The sequence below is a fragment of the Petaurus breviceps genome, unplaced genomic scaffold (genome assembly GCF_028583685.1).
Source record: "Petaurus breviceps papuanus isolate PSGF00001 unplaced genomic scaffold, PetGlider_PUasm1.0 208, whole genome shotgun sequence".
Lineage (NCBI taxonomy): Eukaryota > Metazoa > Chordata > Mammalia > Diprotodontia > Petauridae > Petaurus > Petaurus breviceps.
Genome location: NW_027185852.1, coordinates 4,584,904 through 4,606,557, shown reverse-complemented (window position 1 = coordinate 4,606,557; position 21,654 = coordinate 4,584,904). Strand labels below are relative to the sequence as shown.

Sequence of the window (21,654 nt, the reverse complement as noted above, 5' to 3'; positions counted from 1 at the left end):
AGGCGGCCTGGAGAGGCGTGGGGATGCCAGAAAACCCCGCCGCTTCAATCTTCAGCCTGTATCCTTTGTCTGCATGTGCATATCCCTGCCCTTCGTGAGTCGGGTTTTGTTTGGTTCTTCCCTTCGTTCTCATTATTCACCCCATGGCTTATCATCCTTCTTTACAACATGACTAATGTTCAACTCGAAGGTATTTGTAGAACCTCTATTAGATTATGTGGCACCATGGGGGGGGGGAGAGAAAATCTGACAAGAGATTGTGGAACTGAAAGTTGTAAACTAAAAGTAAATAAATAATTTTTTAAGAAGAATTTCCTAGGGGAAAACAAAACAAGAAAGAAAGACAACCCTGAGGCTTCCGTGCAAAGGGGGAGCAGTGAAAAGTAGCGTCCCCAGGCCTGCCAGCTCCTGGATACAGAGGAAGGTGGACCATTGGGGAGGCTGCTGCCACGGGCCAGGCAGGAGCTGGCGGCCCCTGCTAGGACCACGGCTGATAGGGGAAGGGAAGAGATCAGATGGAAAGGACCAGCCTCGGGAAGGGACTGCGCCTGGGCCGAGGAAGAGGGGAGCTGATTCTGAAGTCCCAAACTGGAGGGCCTGGGAGGATGGCTTCCTTCAGCACATACAGCTTATCTTTCCACCCCAAGGAGCTAAGAAAGGACCTTGTATGTGGTAGATTTTTAATAAATGTCAAATTGAACTGAATTCAACTGAAGACAACAAATTTTTAAAAATCAATACTGGAATTATCTTTATGAGTACAGACCACTTATCATGGCTGGCTGGCTCTGCCGTTTTGTTTTCTGGGAGCAGTTTTAGGGAGCAGGGAGGCCTCAGATCTTCTCTACTGGGGACTGAGAGGTAAATATGACCTACACCTCATTGTCAAGGAGCTTGGAGAAGAGACCATTTGGGGGAACGTGTGTTCAAGTTTTGGAAGGACTCTCACAAGCAGAGGGATTAGAAGTTGTTCTGTTTGGTCCCTGAGGACAGAACCAGGAGGAAGGAAAGTAGATTGAGGCTGGAGGTAAGGAAATGTTTCCTAACAACAAAGGACCCCCCAAAAAAACTGTCAAGGAAGATGGTGGTTTTTCTCTGCTATCTTTGGCATTTTTCGAGTGGAGGATGGATGAGCACTTGTTGGAAGTGATGTATAGAGAGCTCAGGTTAGGCAGCTTGTGGGTGCAATGAGTCAAGAAGACCTAAATTCAAATCCGGCCCCAGATACTCACTAGTTGTGTGACCCCGGGCAAGTCATTTAACCTCTGTCTGCCTTAGTTTTCTGACCTGTAAAAATGGGGATAATAATAGTACTTCCATCTCAGGGATATTGTAAAGATCAAATGAGATAAAATTTGTAAAGTCCTTAGCACAGTGTCTGGCACATAGTAGGTGATATGTAAATACCTTTATCATTATTACTATTATTCATACCTAGAGACACCCAGAATCCCAGGTGTCATAAGATCACAAACATAGACAGAGGTGCCCAGAGATATCTATGAGCCTTTCTCCCCTGCGCACACAGATTTTCTCCTTGACTGCATGCCCGAATGACATCTTCTTACTGCTGGGGCCCTAGAACTGGATATAGGAGGTAGAAATAATATTAGCAATAATTCCTTACACATTTCAGGAAGGCTTTATAGTTAGTGCTTTGCAGGCCATCATCTCATTTTCCCCAAAACATTCTAAATCAGTAGTGAACATATTACTATCCCCATTTCACAGATGAAAAAACTGAGATGTTAACCCTTCATAGGATAGCCCCTAGCATTTGGGAGCTGGTCCCATTCTCCTTCGTGGCTGAGCATTGAAGAAGGTGGAAGGAGGAAGTGGGGGAATGAAACATTTTGGGAAGAAATAGTCAAGGGATTCCACATCTCCCACTATGTTCTAATCTGACTTCAGAAAACAATTGTTTGACCTATCTGCAAATCCAGATTTGGGAATTTCAATCAGTAAATTGGTATTATTTTAAGCAACTCATCTGTCTGGTGCCCATGAGGGGTGGGACCTGTTTCCCTCTGTCTAGGGACTCTCAGATGAGTAAACTCCCTCTACCAAGGTAAGCTAACATCTTCTGCAGTTTATAGTCTTAAGCGGCTGAGCAGAGTGCCAACAGTTTGGGTGAGCTGTCCAGGGTCAGACAGCTGTATTGTCTGAGGCAAGACATGAACAAGTCAGGACAACTGTTCATCCACTGGACCACACTGCCTGTCCATTGGAAACATCAATTCATGCTACTTCTTAGAATAAGTGATGTTTCAACTTAGAAGAATGAACTCTCTCTTGCTTGTGACAGAATCACCAAATCAGAGAGCCCTGGAGGTGACGAAGGTGTTTGGGGGTGACTTGTAAACCTAATTGGAAGGAATTTAAACTAAAAGGGAGAGGGGGAATGACTGTAGAGTCAGGGAGTTGGGGGCACCATGAAGCAACTGTAAGACAAAGAACTTGGCAGGAGAGAGAGAGACAGAGAGAGAGAGACAGACAGACAGACAGAGAGACAGAGAGAGAGAGACAGAGAGAGACAGAGAGAGAGAGAGAGAGACAGAGAGAGAGTGAGAGAGAGACAGACAGACAGAGAGACAGAGACAGAGACAGAAAGACAGAGACAGAGAGAGAGAGAGTCAAAAAAGGAGTCAGAGGGAAAAGGGTCTAATATGTCTCCCATGCAAAAGGGAGACCCAGATAGGCCAGGAAGACTCAAGGGCCACACAGAAAGAGGGAGCTTTGACCTAATTACTATCACTAAGCCTCTGGGAGGAAACGTGTGACTGGACCATACCTGTGGCCGGGGATCCCTTTCTTAGAACAAGAGAGGTAAAAGGCAACCTGGGGAAGGTGTATTGACTAGACACAATCATGTGAAGAAAGCAAACATCAGATAGGGGGAGTAAGATGGTGAAGGTAGGATTCAAGAGAAGAAGAAACAGAAGGGATTTTGAAAAATTTTACAGATAGCTATACAGAAAAGATTGCAGATCACCCTGGAAGAAAGAGGAAATAGTCTGGCCCAGAGGCATGGTACATGGGCTGCCCCAAAGTTTTGAGTCAGTTTTAAGCTTTAATAGACTTTACAGCTTAATGCTGTACCAAGGTTTTGGGGACAATCTGTAGTAGTGATAGGGGACTGCAATTATCCAGACGAGGCATCTGTTGGAGCTCTCTCTCCATCCCTCCCTCTCTTTGTCTCTCTCTATCTCTCTTCTCCCTCCCTATCTGTCTGCTCTTTGTCTTTCTCTGTCTCTTCTCTCTCTACCTCTCTGTGTGTCTGTCTCTTCTTTCTTCTCTCTCTGTCTCTTTCTCTCTCTCTCTCTCTCTCTCTCTCTCTCTCTCTCTCTCTCTCTCTGTCTCTCTCTGTCTCTCTCTCTCTCTCTCTCTCTCTGTTTGTGTGTCTTTTCCCTCCCTATCTCTCTGTCTCTGTCTTTTTGTTTTTCTCTGTCTCTCCTCTGTCTGTCTCTCTTTCTCTGTGCCTGTGTGTCTGTCTTTTTGTCTTTCTCTCTGTCTCTTTTTTCTGTCTCTCTCTTCATCTCTCTGTGTCTGTCTATCTCTCCTCTCTCCCCCCCACCCTCTGAAATGCCTGAGGCTGGCCAGATATAATCTGACATGAGCCTTAAATTCTGGAAAAGCATATTTTGAGAGAAAATATAGGTAGGCCCCCATGGAGAAAAAGGCCACAAGGTGAAGGGGAAGGTTGGGAGATATGCAAGAATAAAATCATGAAGACACAAGAAAGGCCATTCCAATGAGGAGGACAAATGGGATTTTCCTGAAGAGCCCAAAGTGGGTGGCATCCCCAACCCCCCTCCATGGCCCCTGCACTCTCTGCTCCATCCCCCGATCTGCCTCCCACAGTCTGAAGGACCAGCTCAGTCTCAGCCCCAAGCACCGTCTCAGGCATCTCTCTCACTTAGCAGGCTCCAGGCTCTTCCTCTGCACCAAAGCTCATCCCTCATTTGAAGGCAGCTCCTTGAGAGTGGCCAGCTCCTGCACAGCCCTCTCCACCAACCTCCTCTTCTCCAGACTAAACAGCCCCTGTCTAGCCTAGAGAACTCTGGGGACTCAGGCCACGATGACTGACTTCAAATGTTTCAAGGGCTGTCATGTTTCTACATAAGGGAACTCACAGAGGCAGATTGCAGCTCAATTAAAAGCATTCAAAAGCAAATAAAACCAAACAAAAACCCCCTAACAATAAAATCTGCCAAAGCAGGAGGGGGATGGGCCACCTCAGATCCCTGGCAAGGGAGGCTTTGGACAAGCCCCAGTCAGATGGGAGGCCACTAGGCAGGATGTCTACATTGAGGGGGTCAGTCCCTGCAGGCCTGGGGCTAACACTGTCACTGCCCTCTTAGAACACCCGAAACTCTTCTGTACTGAATTCCCCAGAGTGTCCTGGTGCCACGCATTCTTAGTTCAGAAGGAGCGAAAGTGATTTTCCTGCAGCCCAGATCTGACTGGCAAAGCCACTTCCTTGCTCAATAAAAGCCAGTGACTCCCTATCAGCTTTAGAATCCAACACAAACTGCACCCTTTGGCCCTTAAAGCCCGGTATGACCTGGTCCTGACTTGTCCTTTCCAGGTATATTTCGTGTTCTTCTCCCTGTGCCCTCGCAGCAGTGGAGTCAGACTGACCTGACTTTTCCTCACTGGGGACCTCCCATTTCCCATCTCTGCACCTTTGCCCCCTAAGATCCCTAGCCCCCTCTGAGTTCTGCTTCGGTCCACCCCAGCAACAGGCTGCTCTCCATCTCCCCAGCTACAGTCCAGACCCCACTCGGCGCCTTCACGCATCCTCTGCTGCTCACTGCCTCCCCTCAATAGGGCAGTCATTGTTCTCTTTATGTCCTGTCCCCCAGTGCCTGGCACCTAATGCGTGCCCTCCCCCAATAGCAACATTCTGGTCAAGCAGGAGAGCCCCAAGAAGGATCCCGTATCTGACGTGGGACTGACAATCCCTGGGAAGGCCCGAGAGGGGCCGTGGGGCCTCCTGCTTCCCTTCTGCAATCAGATCTCCATGTCACAAAGCCTTGTGACCTCTCAGCAATGTCCCTGTTCTCTCACAACAGACTCCCTCGATGAATTGAATCACCAATGCCCCAAATGTGGTGGAAGCTGGAGGCCCGAGGGAGCTGCCCTGTAAGGAACAAAGGAGATTGTTTCCCACACAGAGTTGGCCTCAATACCCTCGCCTAGAAAATGAGAGGAAGGGAAGGAAACAAGCACTCCTGGACTACTTGTCATGTCCCAGCAGCTCTGAGAGGGAGGGGCTATGATTATCCCTATTTTACAGATGAGGAAACTGAGGCAGGCAGAGGTTAAGTGACTCAGCCAGGGTCACACAGGCTGGAAGGAGGAGAGCCAGGATTCAACTGACTCCCCATCCCAAGGTCTCCCTGCCCTGAGCCATGCTGCCTTTAAAAAGAGGCCGTGACCACACAGAGACAAAGCCTGTGCTCAGCCTCAGCCCGCCAGTTCTCGTTCCTCCCAGGGCACTCTTGCCTGTTTGCTATGGCCACAAGACCCTATCCAACATGTGCTGGGGGCAGGGAGGCCTCTCAGAGCCCAAGTTCTGGCAGATTCCCTCTGACCCCAAGAAGGCTCCGAGAGCCTGGATGCCAGTGACTTCCAAGGCCTTTTCCAGCGCTGAGCAGCAGCTAGGCAGCACAGAGTGTGAGAATCTAAAAAGTGCGTGACCTCGGACAAGAGACACCCCCTCTCTCAGCCTCGGTTTCCTCACCTATAAGATAGGGATGATAGGTCCAACCTTGGCAAGTCTGCAGAGACTCATCATCATAAGACTGCAGAGGGGTGCGTACACCATCCCCAGAAACTCTCCAGGACTATCCACAACGTCATGGAGGCTGGGAAGGGCAGAGCAGGAAGCAGGCTGCACTTGGAGTCAGGAAGACCTGAGTTCAAATCCTGCCTCAAACACTGACTAGCAGTGTGACCCTGGATACGGCTCTTAACTGCTTTCTGCCTCAGTTTCCTGATCTGAAAAATGAGGATAATTATTTAGGACCTAACTCTCAAGGTCGTCACAAGGATCAGATTAGATACTGTATTCAATTGCTTTCCAAACTTTAAGGTGCTATCTGTTCCTTATTCCTAAGGAAGGGCCGCGATCTCTCTCAATAAAGTAAAAGGACTCATATGGGCAAAATCACAGGTGCTGGAGGGAGGATCATTGGAAACTTGCTCTGTAGCACAGTGAGGGCACATAGCAGGCACGGAACAGGTACTTTTGGATCTAACTAGGGCTCTAGTATTCTGTTATGGATTCTACATTATGTTCCTCATTTTTATAGAAACTGGGGCTCTCAGTGTTTGCCAACAACTGTCTCCCTGTAGCCAGTGTCTCTTCCAGCTCAATTAGCCTGTCCCAGCATTAGCATCAGGTTATTCCCCGCTCAAGAGCCCTCAATGGCCTCCTTGCTGCCTCCAGGATCAAGCTGCAGCCTGATCTCCCCCTCAGAAGCCTTATCTCCCAGGTCTTGCTGACTCCCGTCAGACCGGTTCCTTCCCATGACCTGAACACAACAGACTTGCTCCTGCAGAGATCTCTTCATTACTCCTGAATGATCTCACTGCGCCTTTCCACCTGCTTCAATCCTGCACATTCTTCAAGTTCTATAATCAGCAGCAAAAACAATGACAATAATAGCTAGCAATTATTAAAATATGAGTAATAATTAAACTAATTAAAACATTAGTTTGCAAAGCACTTTATATATAGTTTCTTATTTGACCTTCACAACAGCCCGGAAGGGAGACGCCACTATTATTACTCCCATTTCCCCAGTGAGGAAACTGAAGTCGGGAGACTTGCCCAGGGTCACTCAGCTCATAGAAGGAAAAGGAAGGTGTAAAGTGTAGGAAGCAGGATTCGAGGCTGGCTCTTCCTAAGTTGAAGTGTGTCCTGGCTGTCTTAAGCCTTGTCCTGTGCCCTGGAGAGGAAGGCTTTTCTCAGGACTCCTTAGACACCCAAAAGCACTTACTCTCTGTAGCATTCTCTGGGGGCACAGAGGACACTCACCTTTGCCTTGTCCTCTCATGATTTCATATGGATCCATATTACTAAGAATTGCAGGACTGGCAATGTCCGAAGAGGAAAGATTACTGGCTGTGGAGTCACAGGACCTGAGGTCAAATTTCAACTGCTTGACTTACTGCCTGTGTGACCTTAGACAAGTCACCTGACTCTAGGAACTATAAAGTAAGAGAGTTGGACTAAGGGGCCTCAAAGGCTCCTTCCAGGTCCACATTTGTGACCCTAAAACTTGGAAGGGACTTGAGGGGCCTGAATCTGGTCCAACTCACACTCCAAAGTGAAGCCTTCTGAAAGATGGCTGACAATGGTCATCCAGCTTGCTTGCCCTCCCAGAGAGGACTTCTCCTCTTATTATAATCATACTATTCAAAACAGCAATAATGACCGACATTTATGTACAACTTACTGTGTGCTGAATATTTCACAAAGATTGTCTCATTCCGTCGGTCCTCATGATAACCCTGGGGAGGGCGCTATTACTATTGCTATTTTACAGATGAGTAAACTGAGGCAAACAGAAGTTAAGTGACCTGTCCAAGGTTACATTGCAGGTCCTCTTGACTTTTGTCCTGCCCCTGGCTGTCAGTGACTCTGGAGGAGACAGTGAGCTGACAACTGTGCATAGCTCTGCCTCGCTCCAATCCAATTCATGCTCAAGTCAAGACATCCCCCCTCACGATGTCCTTGGTCCTGTTCAAGAAAGGAGGCCAGACGACAACAAAGCCACTGGAAGTGTTTGAGTCAGGATTCGACTCAAGTCCTGGGCTCTGTCCTTTGTTATGCCTGGCTGCCTACCCCATGCCAGCCACTGAACTACAGGTTGGGGATGCAAGACACAAAGAAAACCCCTGTCCTCAAGGAACTTCCATTCTAATGGGGGAAGGTGGAGCAAAACGGACAAATACGTAAATATCCACAAAGTTATCCAGAAAAACTGACAGGCAATTGTTGTGAAGGGGACAGTAATGAAGAGGAAAGATGACTGAGCGTGGCTGAAGGGGACAGGACAGTGAGGAGGGAGAGCATCCCACCAAGCATGGCAGCCAGGACTGACCTCAGCCTAGCACAGGGCTCAGGGCCGGAGCTCACTGCGGACAAAATGCGTACCGAATGGGAGCTCAGTCATCCTGAGCGGCCAGCATTTCTGTAAGGGTAGAACTAGCTGGTACTCCGAATGCGAACACAGAGGTCGGATTATCTTCTATTGCAAAACCCCAAATGCAGCCCAGGATTCTGAAGCAAGGGGATCACTGCCCTCATGTCATATGGCTCCTGCACTCATGTGAAACCTGATCACTTGCACAAAGTTAGCCTGGTACCTACTGAGGAGGCCTGCGGCATATTAAAAGTAATTTATAGTGTAATAAAATAGGTAATGATTTCTAGACTCTGGAAGGGGCCTTGGAGCTCCCTGGGCCTATGGGGCCCTACCTGTGGACCTCATCCATGCTAAGCAGAACTGGTTTGATATTTGTTTAGCATCAACAAACTTACATAAACACTTGGTGGTGCAGTGGATAAAGCAATGGGCCTTGGAGCCTGGAAGACCCAAGTTCAATCTGACCTCAGCCACTTCCTGCCTCAGTTTCCCTCATCTGTAAAATGAGGACGATAACAGCACTGAGCAGCCAGGAACAAATGAGATAATGGATGGAAAGTGCTTCGGAAATCAGAACCTAGTTTGGGATTTGACTTCGGGCCTCAAATGAGGGGTCTCTGCCTCAGGCATGGGTAGAATCGGAAAGCTATCTACTACCCTGGCAGTAAGGTTCTGAATGGTTCTCACTGGGCTGTCACCTTTAAAACAAAACCAACCATTCTTACATTTTATGAACTCTGAAAAAAAAAAACAGATTTTATTTCAAGTACACACGAACCATTCTCTTTTTCTGTATATATTCAGATAGTCATATTGGTACTGTGTGAGTTAATATTTCTCTTTCTCTCCCTCACCCCCTCCCCAAACCCAAAAGTTAAAGTCCTAATTGTCTGAGGAAAGAGGACTCTCCGAATTGATATTTAATTAGCATTATCCTTCGACTCTCAGTGCTCTGAGAATAGATAGCAGGTGAATAAGGAGTAATTTTAAAAGCCAGTGAAAGCATCGCACACCTCCTCATCCTCAGCTAAGAAGGGGCAGAATTTTACATAAAGTGCATGTCTCTAGGCTGGTGGTTTTGAGTTGACGACTTGTCCTTGTGTAGAAGTATTATCTTAATTATCTAAGGGAGATTTTAACTGGGTGGGAGGAAGTGGGAAATATCCAGAAATGATCATCACATTAATAAAAGGCATCAAGGATGTACAGCAGAGGACACAGGAAAGGCTACTGGACCTAGAGGCAGACCTTTGATTTAAACCCAAGCCCTTATCACCTGATCCTTCCTACCTTTGTGACCTTGGGCAAATGACTGAACTTTCTGAGGCTTCAGCTTTCCCAAAGTGAGGACTGGCCTAACAGGCCTCTGAGGTCTCCCCTCTCTAGATCTGCAATCCTATGAATAAACCATTTCCAAAACAAACAAACAAACAAAACATGAAGTAATTACCCATCAATTGGAGAATGGCCAACAAGTAATGGTTCATGAATAGGACAGATCCCTAGTGTACCTATAAAATGGTAGGAAAGGGAGTCAGAGAAATGCTAGAGGCCCTGATGACTCTGAATTGATGCTGAATGACATGAAGGGGAATGAGAGTGACGTGGAAAACCATCCCAGTGCTAAATAACGTGATAACCAATCTGGGTCCCAGCTAATCAAACACACTTGATTTCTTCTCAGTCAAGGGTCAAGAGGTTGAGGGGGCAGTATGTCACCTTCAACATCAGACATGATCATTGTGTCAGTCAACTTCTCCTAAGTGGTCTTTGGTGCAAGAGAAGAAAAAAAGAAACAAAACTTGAAGAAAGTTTCCTTTTGGTCAGAGTGAGGAGTGTGAATGTGGGCTTCCTCCCAGTACAATGTTATGACTCACAAAATTCTGTTTCAGGATATTTTGGTGATGGCCTCTCACCTCTCTGCAATCTTCTACTGAAAGGAAACCTTTGCCACTTTCTTTGTTCAAACGCCATCCACCTTTGGACAGGAGACCCTCCTACACAAACATGAAGGTTATGTCTCAGGCTCTTTTACATAAAACAAGGGAGTAGACCCTTCCCAACAGCTGAGACTGCATGCAGATGTCTGCAGGTCAGCAGAAACATTCTCTCTGTCTGTCTCTGTCTCTTCCTCTCTCTATCTCTCTGTCTATATCTGTCTCTTGTGTTCTTCTCCTTCACCTCCTCCTCTCTTTCCCCTTCTCTTTTTCCCTCATTTAAAAAAAAGTTCAAAGATTTTCCCTGAGCTCCAAGCCCTCACTTTATTGATTTTAAAATATAATGTTTGTTACAAGGACAGACAAGCCAGAGGCAGTCCAGCATTGTGGGAGGCACTCTGGCCTTGGAGGCAGCGAGTGCAGTCTATCTCAGCTCTCCTCCTTCCTGTGTGGGGGCCATAGTCACTTCCCTCCAGGCTTTTTTAGTACAGAGTCAGTCTCCAAGAGAACTTGAGGAAGCTCGAGACCCTGGAAAAGCTGCTGGTTTTGAACCAAGGGCCCATTTTCCGGCTCTGTCCTACCCACATGACTTTGAGTGGGTTACGTAAATGCTCTGGGCCTCATCTGTAAACTAGGGAGGTTCAGCTGGACGAACACATACAATGATCCTCTGAGGGCATCAGAACGTGATGTCTCAGATCTTTTCCAGTTTTCCACTGCTAATAGTGTATAGATACCACTTAGCAGATCTGAGTGCTCCCTTTGATGGATGCAGTCCAGCAGCAGGGAAAGTATCATCTCCAAGCCTATGTCATGACACTCAGGAGACGTTTCCTCAACAGTGACTGAATCCTGACATCTCCCATTACAGCTGTCAGACTCTGGATTCTTCCTGAATCCACTGTGGTCATGATTTTAAAAAACAGCAGTCCCAAATGAAACTGATCAGTCACTTGTCTTCTGTCTCCTGAGGACCAAAGATAGGAAGGGCCCTTAGGCATATATATATATATATATACATATAATATATATATATATGTATATATATATATGTGATCACTAATAATATATGAAATAATGACTGAGTTTGTGGTGACATGAATTGGAGAACATCTCCCCTGGTATGATCCTTTTCCTGGGGCAGACCTTGGGACCCAAACTGCTGAAGTCAATTTCCCCAGAACGTCCAAAGTCCCCTTCAGACCCAGGGCCTCTGACTCCAAAGCAGTGAGCATTTACTGCTATGTGGCTTAATTGTGTTTGGGGAAGTTTTGGAGTAACAGGAAAGGATGAGGTCAGAGAGAGGCAAGTGGTCATGTCAGAAAGACTCCACAGTTACCAACAAAGTAGGAAGCATTTCTTAGGCATCCCCTACCATCCAGGCTCTGTTTGAGATGCCAGGGATCCCAAAACAGAAAAGAAAAGTGACCCGGCCAATTCCCCTTCTTTTCCTATGTGAGTGACAGCTCTTATACTCTACATTGAACAGAGAGCAGAAATTTGGAGCCAGGAAAGATCCTGGGGAGCAGCTTTCAGCCCTCGAGCAGCCCAGGGACTTGGCCAACGAAGCAGATCTGGGGCTCCGAGCCCAGTCCCCCCAACTCCAAATCCATCCCTCGTCGATGCACACATTTAGGTTTTCTCTTTGTTAGCAGTAAAAGCATCTAAACTATTTGCAGGTTTTGGTTAAACCACTGTGTTGTTAATAATAATGGCAGTGCTTTAAAATGAGCAGAGACTTTTAGATATTCCTAGGGTAACAATTCAGAGCTGGAAGGGGACACATGCGTCACCTGGTCCAGAGTTCTGAACCTTGTTTATTTCATAGACCTCCTGGGCAGTCTAGTGATGCCGGGGGCCATTTCTCAGGTGCTTTCCCACATGCACCTGTGTCTCTGGGGGGGTTTAAATTTGTGACTGAAGGATATACTAAATTGGTTAAATGTTAGTAAAAATAAAGAGGGTTTTTTTTTTTTTCCTATCCAAGTTCTTAGATTCTTTGACAACCTCGTTTTATAGACAAGGAAAGACAGAAGCCCGAGAAGCTTAAGTGATTTGTCCAAGGTCACACAGTTAGTAAGGCCGATAATACAACCAGCTCACATAATAAGGCAAATCCTGGTCAGATTCTTTGTCTTCACATCCACCTTTGAGGAGGAGGACTATAGGCATTCTTTAAAAAAAAATTTTTTTTTTTTGCTTTTTGGAGAAGCAATTAGGGTTGTGACTTGCCTAAGGTCACATGTCTAGTAAGTGTTTAAGTGTCTGAGGCCGAATTTGAACTCAGGTCCTCCTGACTGCAGGGCCCAGGGCTCTATTGACTGCACCACCTAGCCTCCCTGACTGTAGAAATTCTGATGTTGATGTTACAGAGAAGGAAACTGAGGCGGAGAGAGATGAAGGAATTTGCCACCAGTTACATTGCCAGTATACCAAGTGTCAGACAGAAAAAATCGAATGCTGTTCTTTCCAGCGCCCCATCCTGCCTTTTGTCTTAAATTCTGGGCTAGGCGCTACGTCTAAATAAAATGTTGCCGTTTGCTATTTGATTTTCCTTTTAAAAAAGTATTTAGCTGAGAACAGAGAGGACTAAAATGCACACCCAAAGATCACTTCTGAAAACAACTGTATAAAAGATCAATAACATAAATTCACTCTTTTAAATACACTCCTCTTTCTTTGGTTCTTTGTATACAGAAACGTTTGTGATGGTGAACTTCAAATTAAAAAAACAGACGAAAGAAAGAAAGCAGGAGCAGGGAGGGGGTGGGGTGTTTGGCTTCAGTGGCCTGGGGGCTAAGTGTCCTCCCTCCCTGTGTACCTGAAGGAGCCTCCCACGCAGGTAGGCGCAAAGGCAGAGCTTCCTGTGATGTGGCTGCCCTCAGGAAACTACACTTGTCTGAGCGCAGCTAAAATTGCTCAGACCACAGAGGAAAAGAGAAGGGGGTGTCCCAAGGAAGGGGAGCCCTGTGGAACTGTTGGAGCTCTCAGGCAGGGAGGGGCTCCAAAGAGAAGGGGCTTCTCTGGCCCAGACGCCCAGGGACGTGGCTGATAGCGATCCAACCCAATCCCACTTCCACCTGGGGGAAGCAAACTGAGGACTGCAGGACCAGGGGCCGCCCAGTTGTTTGAGCCCCTGTCGTCTGGTTTCATGCGCAGGAGGTGCCCTCATATCCCTATTGCCGGGTTCAGATGAGCCCCAAACCTGAGCGCTGGGAGAGAGATCTGGAGGAGAGTCAGAGGCGGTCGTGGGTTCGACTCCTCCCTCTGACAGCTATTAATTAATCTTGGCCAGAGATAAGTTTCTTGTGGGGAATGATGGCGTCGATCCTGGGTTGCCACTAACGGAAGATCATAATATCCTCCACATCATCCAAGGGTGGCTGTGAGGAGCAAATAAGATAAGAAAGACAGTGTAGTTCGTACCCTGGCGAGTCAGAGGACCTGGGGCTTAAATCTTCCCCTTGACCCGCACTGCGTGCCAAGCCCGACCCTTACATTCCCTCGTCACGTGAAATGAAGGCGCTGGGCCTTTGAGGGCTCTGGATCTTTCACCCCAAGTCCCTTCGCCAACCTGAAAGCTGGCTCCATATATGTGTTTGTAGATCCTTATAGTGTGGGGTGGAAGCCCAAGAAGTGCCTTGGATTGTGAGAATGCCACACAGCTCGAAACAGAGGGAGCTGTCAGTTGGGGTAAGGAGAAAACACACCGCACACAGAGAATTAAGCGACAACTGATAATCCCGTGCTCCCCCCTCAGGGGGTATGAGACTTCTGCCCCCAATCCCTCACTCCCTGGTAACTCTCCAGACACCCACCGCCGTGGACGCGCGGGCGCAGGCACACACACACACACACACACACACACACACACACACACACACACACTGCTTTGCCAGCTTTCTCTCCCTCCCCATACAATCATACCTATTCATACCTGCCTCCGCCCAGTCCTGCGTCCTCCACCCCACCCTCCCCTTTTCCAGCCGGGACCTACCAACAAGGGAGACCAGCAGGCGGAGAGCACGCACATGATTCCCATAAGCTGGATGACTGTCTCGGTGGTGATCCTGCCCCACTGGGCACCCGCCTGGGCGGCCGTGGCCTTGGCCCGGCAGCGGGACACCAGCGCCTTGATGGTGGCCAGGTTGCAGACGAAGGTGACAGCCAACGCCGTGAGCCCCAAGAAGGCAAAAGTGGAGGCGAAGAAGAGATTGCCGCGGCTGTGCGCCGAGCCGGTGCGGTTAGCGCCGCGCTCTCCAGTGCTGATGAAGCACCACGTCCCCGGCCACTGGACGGTGTAGTGGCCCACGCCGGCCACGGGCAGCAGGGCGAAGGCGAGCCCCGCCAGCCAGACGGCCAGCAGCACTGCCCGGGTGGCTCGGGTCTTCATGTGGCTGGCGTACCAGTGCGGTGCGCGGATGGCCAGTGCCCGCTCGACGGCCATGGCGCTGGCGATGAAGAGGGGGCAGAGGCCGAATGTGGTCATACTGAGGCCAAAGAAGGAGCACAGGCGGCCAGACGGGTCGAGCTGCTGCCAGGGCTTCTTGGACAGGTAGACGGCGATGACCACTGGGCTGGTTAGTAGCTGGCCCACCAGGTCGGTGAGGGCCAGGCCGCCGATGCACAGCAGGAAGGATTTTTTGCGCTTACTCTCCTTGCGACGGTAGCTACGGGCCACGAGCAGCATGGCGAGAGCGTTGCCCACGATGCCCGTGATCATCATGGCGAGTGGGTAGGCTACCGACACGGAGCCGCACTCCTCGGCGGCCCGCGAGCCCGTGCGGTTGCCGTCCAGCGGCGGGGGCAGCTCGGATCCCCACATGCCCGGGTACGAGTGGTTCAGGCGGCTGCAAAAGGGGGAGCCCCCCAGGGCGCCGGTCCTGCCCGCCGGCTCCTTCATGTCTCCTTCGTGGCCAGCAGCAGTCGTAGCAGGGGAAAGGACAGCCGTCCGTTGACGCGCAGCAGTGGGAGGCTGGCGACGGCCTCTGCTCGGGTCCTTCTGCCAGCCATGGTGCCCAGCGCCGCCGCTCCCCCGGCTCCCCCGGAGCTAGCTCGCCGCCGCCCCGGCGCTATGCGGAGCCGCCACTCTGGCCGCTTGGTCAAGGGCGCCGCGCCGTCCGCGCCCGCCCTGCTCGCCGGCCCTCCAGCTCCGCGAGAAGCCGGAGTCCGGCCCCCGCCTCTCTATAAGGCTGAGGGAGGCGGGGCGCCCCAAGGCGCAGGGAGGAGGCGGCCCCTCGGACTCCGCGCCCCACTTGGCAGCTGGCTATCGGGCTGCTAGTGCACAGGAGAGGATTCCCCGAGGACTCCCCTGAGCAGGTTGCCCCCAGCCCCAGTTCTGCTTCCCCTACTGCCCTGCGCTGCTCATGCTTCCGTGCTCTCTGTGGGGCCCTCTCCACAGCACCCAGGGGACCCAAGGTTCTTCCCCTGATCGTCTGAGTCTGGGAAAGAGGGGAGGCGGTGAGCCTCGCCTCGCTCCGCCGTCCCCTTCTACGCTGCCTCCTACCTCTGCCTGGAGATACGGTGATCATCACCTCCTGGGGAGGTGCAGAAGAGAGGATTCGCTTTGGGAGATGATGTGGGGAAGCACCATTCGCCAGCCTAGAAACGCCGCGGCGACGATCAGTCTGGCGCCCTGAGGGTGACCAGGCAGATTCTCTAGCCCCAGCTGAAATGTGGGGGACACGCCCCCGTCCCCACCAGAAAGGAATAGATGGGAGGCTTTGGCGCAAGTGGACATGGGAGATCCTGTATGGAATCAGCCTGAATTGAGGCAGCATGTATGCAGGTGGAAAATCCTGCCAAGAGGGTCGGAGTGGGACAGGGCGAGGAAGGGGCAACCCTTAGTTCTGATCTGGTGTCAGAGTCGAGTAGTTCAGACTCCTCTTTTACAGATAATAGCTGACATGCCCAGTCCTTTAAGATTTGCAAAGAGCTTTACAATGTCACCCCACTTTATCCTCACAACAACCCTGAAAGTTATATGCTGTTATTATGCCCATTTTACAGATAAGGAAACTGAGGCAAACCGAGGTTAAATGGCCTATCCGGAGTCACACAACTGATGTCTGAGGCAAGATTTAAAATCAGATGTTCCTGACTCCAGCTCCCTCATTCCATGAGGCACTGAGTCACCTAGTTATCTGCACATGAGGAAACTGAGGCCCAGAGACCTCCCCAAAGTCACATACTTGGTGTGTGAGGAGAGATTTGAACTTTTCATAGGTTCCTAAACAACGTGGGGAACTTCAGGTTTTGAAACCTATATCCCCTCCACATAGACCTCCAAAGCATTATCTCTTGGGATCCAGTGCTCCCAGTCTGCCAAGCTAGGGAGAACCCAGGTGAAATCCCCCCTTAGGTGGCAAAAGGCATCAAGGAAACAGGCGGACTTGAGAGGAACTTCCAAAGTGCAATTTTCTTCAAATAGCAGAGAGGAAAAAGGTAAGCAGAGTCAGAGATCTGGAGGAGGAGTGGCCTTGGAGATCTCTCCTACAACCCTTTTATTTTACAGGAGAGGAAAAGTGTCCAAGGCCATCCAGGGAAAAAGCTGAAGACCTGGAATTTGAATCCCATGGCCTTGGACTGCAAAGCTGTCTCTCTTTCCAGCTTTGTAGTTGTTCAGTTGTGACAGACTCTTGCTGACCCATTTGGGGTTTTCTTGGCAGAGACACCAGAGTGGTTTGCCATTGCCTTCTCCAGCTCATTTTACAGGTGAGGAAACTGAGGCACACAGGGTGAAGTGACTTGCCCAGAGACACACAGCTAGTGTCTGAGGATGAATTTGAACCTAGGTCTTCCAGACTCCAGGCCCAGCGCTCTATTCATTCTTTCCAGCTACATGAAGTTCATTGTTTCTACCTCCAGCCAGATCTGAGCAGTCTCTGTACCCATCAGCTCTTTTGCTTGAAAGACCATCTCTTTCAAGCAGATTAGTTTCCAATTTAGCTGTAAAGAGTGGTTCCTGAGAAGACCTAAATTTCTCCTCTCCACGCCCACCTGGACTCTGCATTCCTGCCCCAAAGCCTTTGCTTAGTACTACACAGACCTAGCTTCACTGATCGTTGGTGGCCAATCATTTTTCAGAGGGAAGGAGAAACCCCCCCAGAATGAAGCTGTTACTTCACTCCCACAGCTGCCCTAAACCACAACTCACCTTTAATTTTATCTTTTTTGCCTGGTGAGGTTGTCATGCTAGCCTGTGTCGCTTCTCAGCATTAATTCTTTGTTTGTGCCAAGTCTGGCAGTGAAATGAAAATGGACTCCAACTGTGTAGGTTATACTTTATAGGAAGGAACACCTCTCAGCTCAACAAATACATTCCCATCAAACCTTCAGATATGGGCTCATTTAAAAAGCGCAACAAATACAACACTATGAAAATCTGCCTCCTTCAGAGCATTTATGGCCTTGAAATTCATTTCCAGCCTGCATTGGACAAATGGCTTGCAGTTCTAGAATGATGTGGGCATATTTTTTTCTTTGGTGGAATAACATTTGGTACAAGAGGCTTAGCTATAGACACCTGCTAGAGAAACATGTGGGTTAAAGTGAATTAAAGTTTTGTTTTAATGGTGTGCCCTGGAGGTTCCATCTTCTACTGAAAATGAGCAGGGTCTTGAGTTTCTCTAGTAAGGATTCTAGGGCTAAGCTGCTTTCTGGGTCAGAAGAAACCTTGGCCATTTTCCTTTGCTGATCCCCTTCCTAAGTGGACTTGTTCTTTTTCCTTCTCTTCCCCAGGCAGCCTCCCAGAGCCTGGGACACCTATGATGTTCCAGGTCTCAGTAATGGGCCTTTCCATGCTCCCTGACTAGTGTGACCCTGCACATTCAAAGTGCACATCACTGAACTGGCTGAATTCCAGGTCTTCAAGGGAGATCCTTCTCATCTTCTTCCACTTCAACCTTCCTCTGCTTCCCAGGAACACGCTGTCTTTCTAGAATGTGAACCACTGGACTCTCCCTTGGATTTTCATTAGAAAGATTGGGGGCCATTCTAAATGTCATTTGGTGGACAATGTGGTCTATGCTTATTTCCATGTCCACATTCCATTTCAGTTTTAGTTTGGTTGGTTGGTTCAGACTTGGGAGAGAGAAGTAGTCTTCGTAGGAGTGCTGGGCAAACAGGAAGACCTGAGTTCAAGTCCTGACTCATATGAAGTGTTGTCCTGAGTAATCGCTGCCTTCTGAGCCTCAGGCTCCTCTTCTATAAAATGGAGCTTAGGATATCTCCCTCCTCCCTGGGAGCATTGTTGTCAGGATCCAAGGAGAGGTCTGAAAAGCTCTTCGCAAATCCTCTAGTCATTATTAGCTTTACTGTTATCTAGCATCCTCTGTCATACTGGGGGATTCCTCCAAGGACTCAAGTAAGCACTTCCCTGAAACTTAGGGTTTTAGAATGTTACTTGGGGAAATGGAGAGGCTAGGTGACTTGCCTAGGGTCACATCTGACACGGCCAATCTGTGTTCCAAATAGGACTCAAAGCCAATCTTCCTAACTCTGCCAAGATTCCTCTATGTGCGTAACCACACTTCCCCTTAGTCAATCTTAGTATGATATGAATTCTTGTTGACATTTAAGAATCCTAGAACTTAGTATGTTAAAGCTGAAGCCTCTTCATCTAGTTCAACCCTCCCCTTTGACAAATAAGGAAAGGGGGTCCCAGACAGCTCAAATTCACTTTTCAAGACTGGCATTCAGGGCAGAGCTAGCTCTAGAATCCAGGTCAACAAGTATGGACAAGCCCAGCTGCCCCCAGGCACACACACATACAAGTTGGACCCTGGGGAGTGCAAAGGGGTTTTGCCCCATACCTGGTAACTGACATCACTGGCCCCATCTGAGCTAATTATAATAATAATGACCATGTAGCATTTATCGGCTGCTTTACAAATCTCATTTCATTTGATTCTCACAAGTACCCTGGGAGATAGGCACTGTTATTATCCCTATCTTCTAGTTGAGGAAACTGAGGCAGACAGGCTAAGTGACACATTAAGCTAGGAATAAGCACAATTAGCTTCCAATGAAAGGGCAGATTCTAAAATTCAGCAGGCAGCAATATTCCTCCCCTGTTTCTTTTTAAAAGGATTGCTTTGCTTTTTGGTTTTGCTTGTTTTTTATACAGGAAAGGCAATATGCATTGCTGCCGGTCACCTATTCTATCCCTCCTATCAACCACGGGCTGGAGATGTGACTGGGAGTCACAGAAAGGCTCTCTCTGGCTTTGCCGTTTGGCCCCTTTTGCTTGGTGAAGGTTGGAGCTGCACTTCTCTGACACAATAGCACCATCCAGCGTTCTGTTGGCTAGTCACAGGATGCCGCTCCAGTGTGGAGGAGCACCGGCCCCCGGATCTGCTCCCTAGAGGAATTGCTGACGGAAATGAACAATGATGCCCGAGCATTTCAGTCTTCGACTAGTTCCCATCCCTTTCACCTTGAGAAACTTGAGAAACCACCTCCTCAGGCCTGAGGGGCCATTTTAAAGGTAAAATAATGAAATTATTTTAAGAATCCAATTCAACTGCCATTGGTTTGGACGATGAGCCCAGAAATTCAGTTAATCTCTAGAGAAGTCTTGCTATTTTGAAAGCACTGTGCTAGGCGGTCGCTGAACATAAAACATGGAGCGCTAGAAGACCTGAGTTCAAATCCTTCCTCACACACTTCTTAGTTGGGGAACCAAAGGCAAGCCATTTACCCTCCCTGTGCCTCAGTTTCCTCATTTGTCAAATGAGGGGTTGGACTCCAAGGACCCTTCCATTTCTAAATGTATGATCCCTTATGGGGTTTACATTTCATTAGGGGCTGTACAAGGCACCCAGGTAAGTAAGTATAAAGCAATTTAGAGAGACAGCAAACGCTAAAAGCTAGGGGCGGCCGGGCTCCGAGAATCGGCGCTGCGGAGGGAGTGGAGTCCAGATGTGGAAGAGCTGGTTCGAAGGCAAGAAGGCGCCAGATGTTACATCTATGTGCCAGCGCGCAGGGGACCGGGGGAGGGGGATGGTTGGCCCAAAGGAGAACAGCGTAAAATAAGGCTGCAGAACTCGGTGAGCGGGATTGGCGGGGACTGAGAGCTCCAGGTGGACAGTCTTTATTCTGTACTAGAGAAATGAGGGAGCCCAGGGAAGGATTTGGACAAAGCCGCTACATGGCCGTAACCTTGCTGTGGAAACATGCATGAGGCAGCCACACAGGGGGCCATGACAGGGGGCAGAAGCTGCCAGGGGGTCAGGGAATGAGGAGATTCTCCATGTGAGGTTGGGGACGGCTCGGCACCTTCTGTCTCATTCCCTCACCTTTAAAAATGGACGCTTTCTGCTCACTCTGCTGTCCCCGTATTCTGGTTGGGAGATGCCTCCGGGGACCCATTGCACAGCGAGCTGGTTCCAGCCATTCTGCACTTCATTCCTCAGGTGTCTTTTTGCCTGCCCCCATGAACATAGCTTCTTCTTCCCAATCCAGCCTTAACTTTTCAGTTCTCACACCAAAAGGAAATCAACACTGCCTTTGTTACTGGGAAGGATGCATCCCTCTTCTCCCCTAGGCTTCTGTTCTCCAATCCTGGGTTTTCCCAAACTAGACTCCCTTCCTGGTCTCGGTGAGCTTATCTCTGATTTTCCCATTAGAATAGAAACTCTGGAAGAGCTGAGTCTATCTTAGCTTTTGTATTTGCATCGCTGTCCCTTAGCACAGCCTTGGGACACAGTCAGTGCTTCACAAATGTTTTCCCATGCATTCATTTGTTCAAAGGGTCACTTTCCTTTGTAAATCTGTGATAACATGAGCCTTTAACAATAATCCAGGCAAGAAGAATGATGCATGAGTGTGATGATGTGCCCCCCACCCCCCATAGATACAAACCCCCATCCCTGGATACATTTGCCACATTGCCCTGGGGTAAATAGCACCAGATTGCCCAGCTTCTGTTTGTGAACACAGATAGACTGGTCTTCAGGGAAGCCTAGGGCCCAGGCCAAACGCAAAGCCTTTCTAGCTGTGTAAGGGAGGCAATGACTTCTGGTCCTACCGTGTTTCCCCGATAATAAGACCTATCCCGAAAATAATCCCTCCCCTTACTGTGTAAAATTCCTCTAAAATAAGCCCTCCCCTGAAAATAAGCCCTATTGAGATTGCTACTGTAGTGAAGGTGATCCCCTGCGGCACCGTCCCCCGCCCCTCCCCCCAAACGCACGCTGAGCTCCGAGCTGCATCCAATCAGAGCTGCAGCAGTGAATGAGTCATCCTGTTCTTCCCCAGTGATTTGCTTATTGAATAAAGGTACAGTTTTTTGTTAATAAACATTTACCTGTTTATTAAAATTGCTGTCAATGTTCATTAAAATAAGCCCTCCCCTGAAAATAAGCCCTCTGGTGTTTTTCTGTCCAAAAAATTAATAAGACAGTGTCTTATTATCAGGGAAACACGGTAGGAACATGTAAGGTACCTTCAGTGCAGAGACAACTAATACGTGAGCACAAATATGATTGTGGAAGGAAGGGAGGAAGGGAAGAAGGAAGGAAGGAAGGAAGGAAGGAAGGAAGGAAGGAAGGAAGGAA

The 21,654-nt window shown here is 48.8% G+C and overlaps 1 protein-coding gene across 2 annotated transcripts in view; it reads right to left on the bottom strand.

Annotated features, from left to right (window-relative positions):
- Positions 1 to 15,246, bottom strand: part of LOC138165238 (prostaglandin E2 receptor EP3 subtype-like) — an 87,496-nt gene extending 72,250 nt beyond the window's left edge. For both annotated transcript variants that reach the window (XM_069093358.1, XM_069093359.1), the window contains exon 1: positions 14,094 to 15,246. In XM_069093358.1, the coding sequence (XP_068949459.1) occupies positions 14,094 to 14,999 (906 nt within the window). In that variant the 5' untranslated portion in view covers positions 15,000 to 15,246. The remainder of the gene's footprint in view (positions 1 to 14,093) is intronic.
- Between the last annotated feature and the right edge of the window lie 6,408 nt (positions 15,247 to 21,654).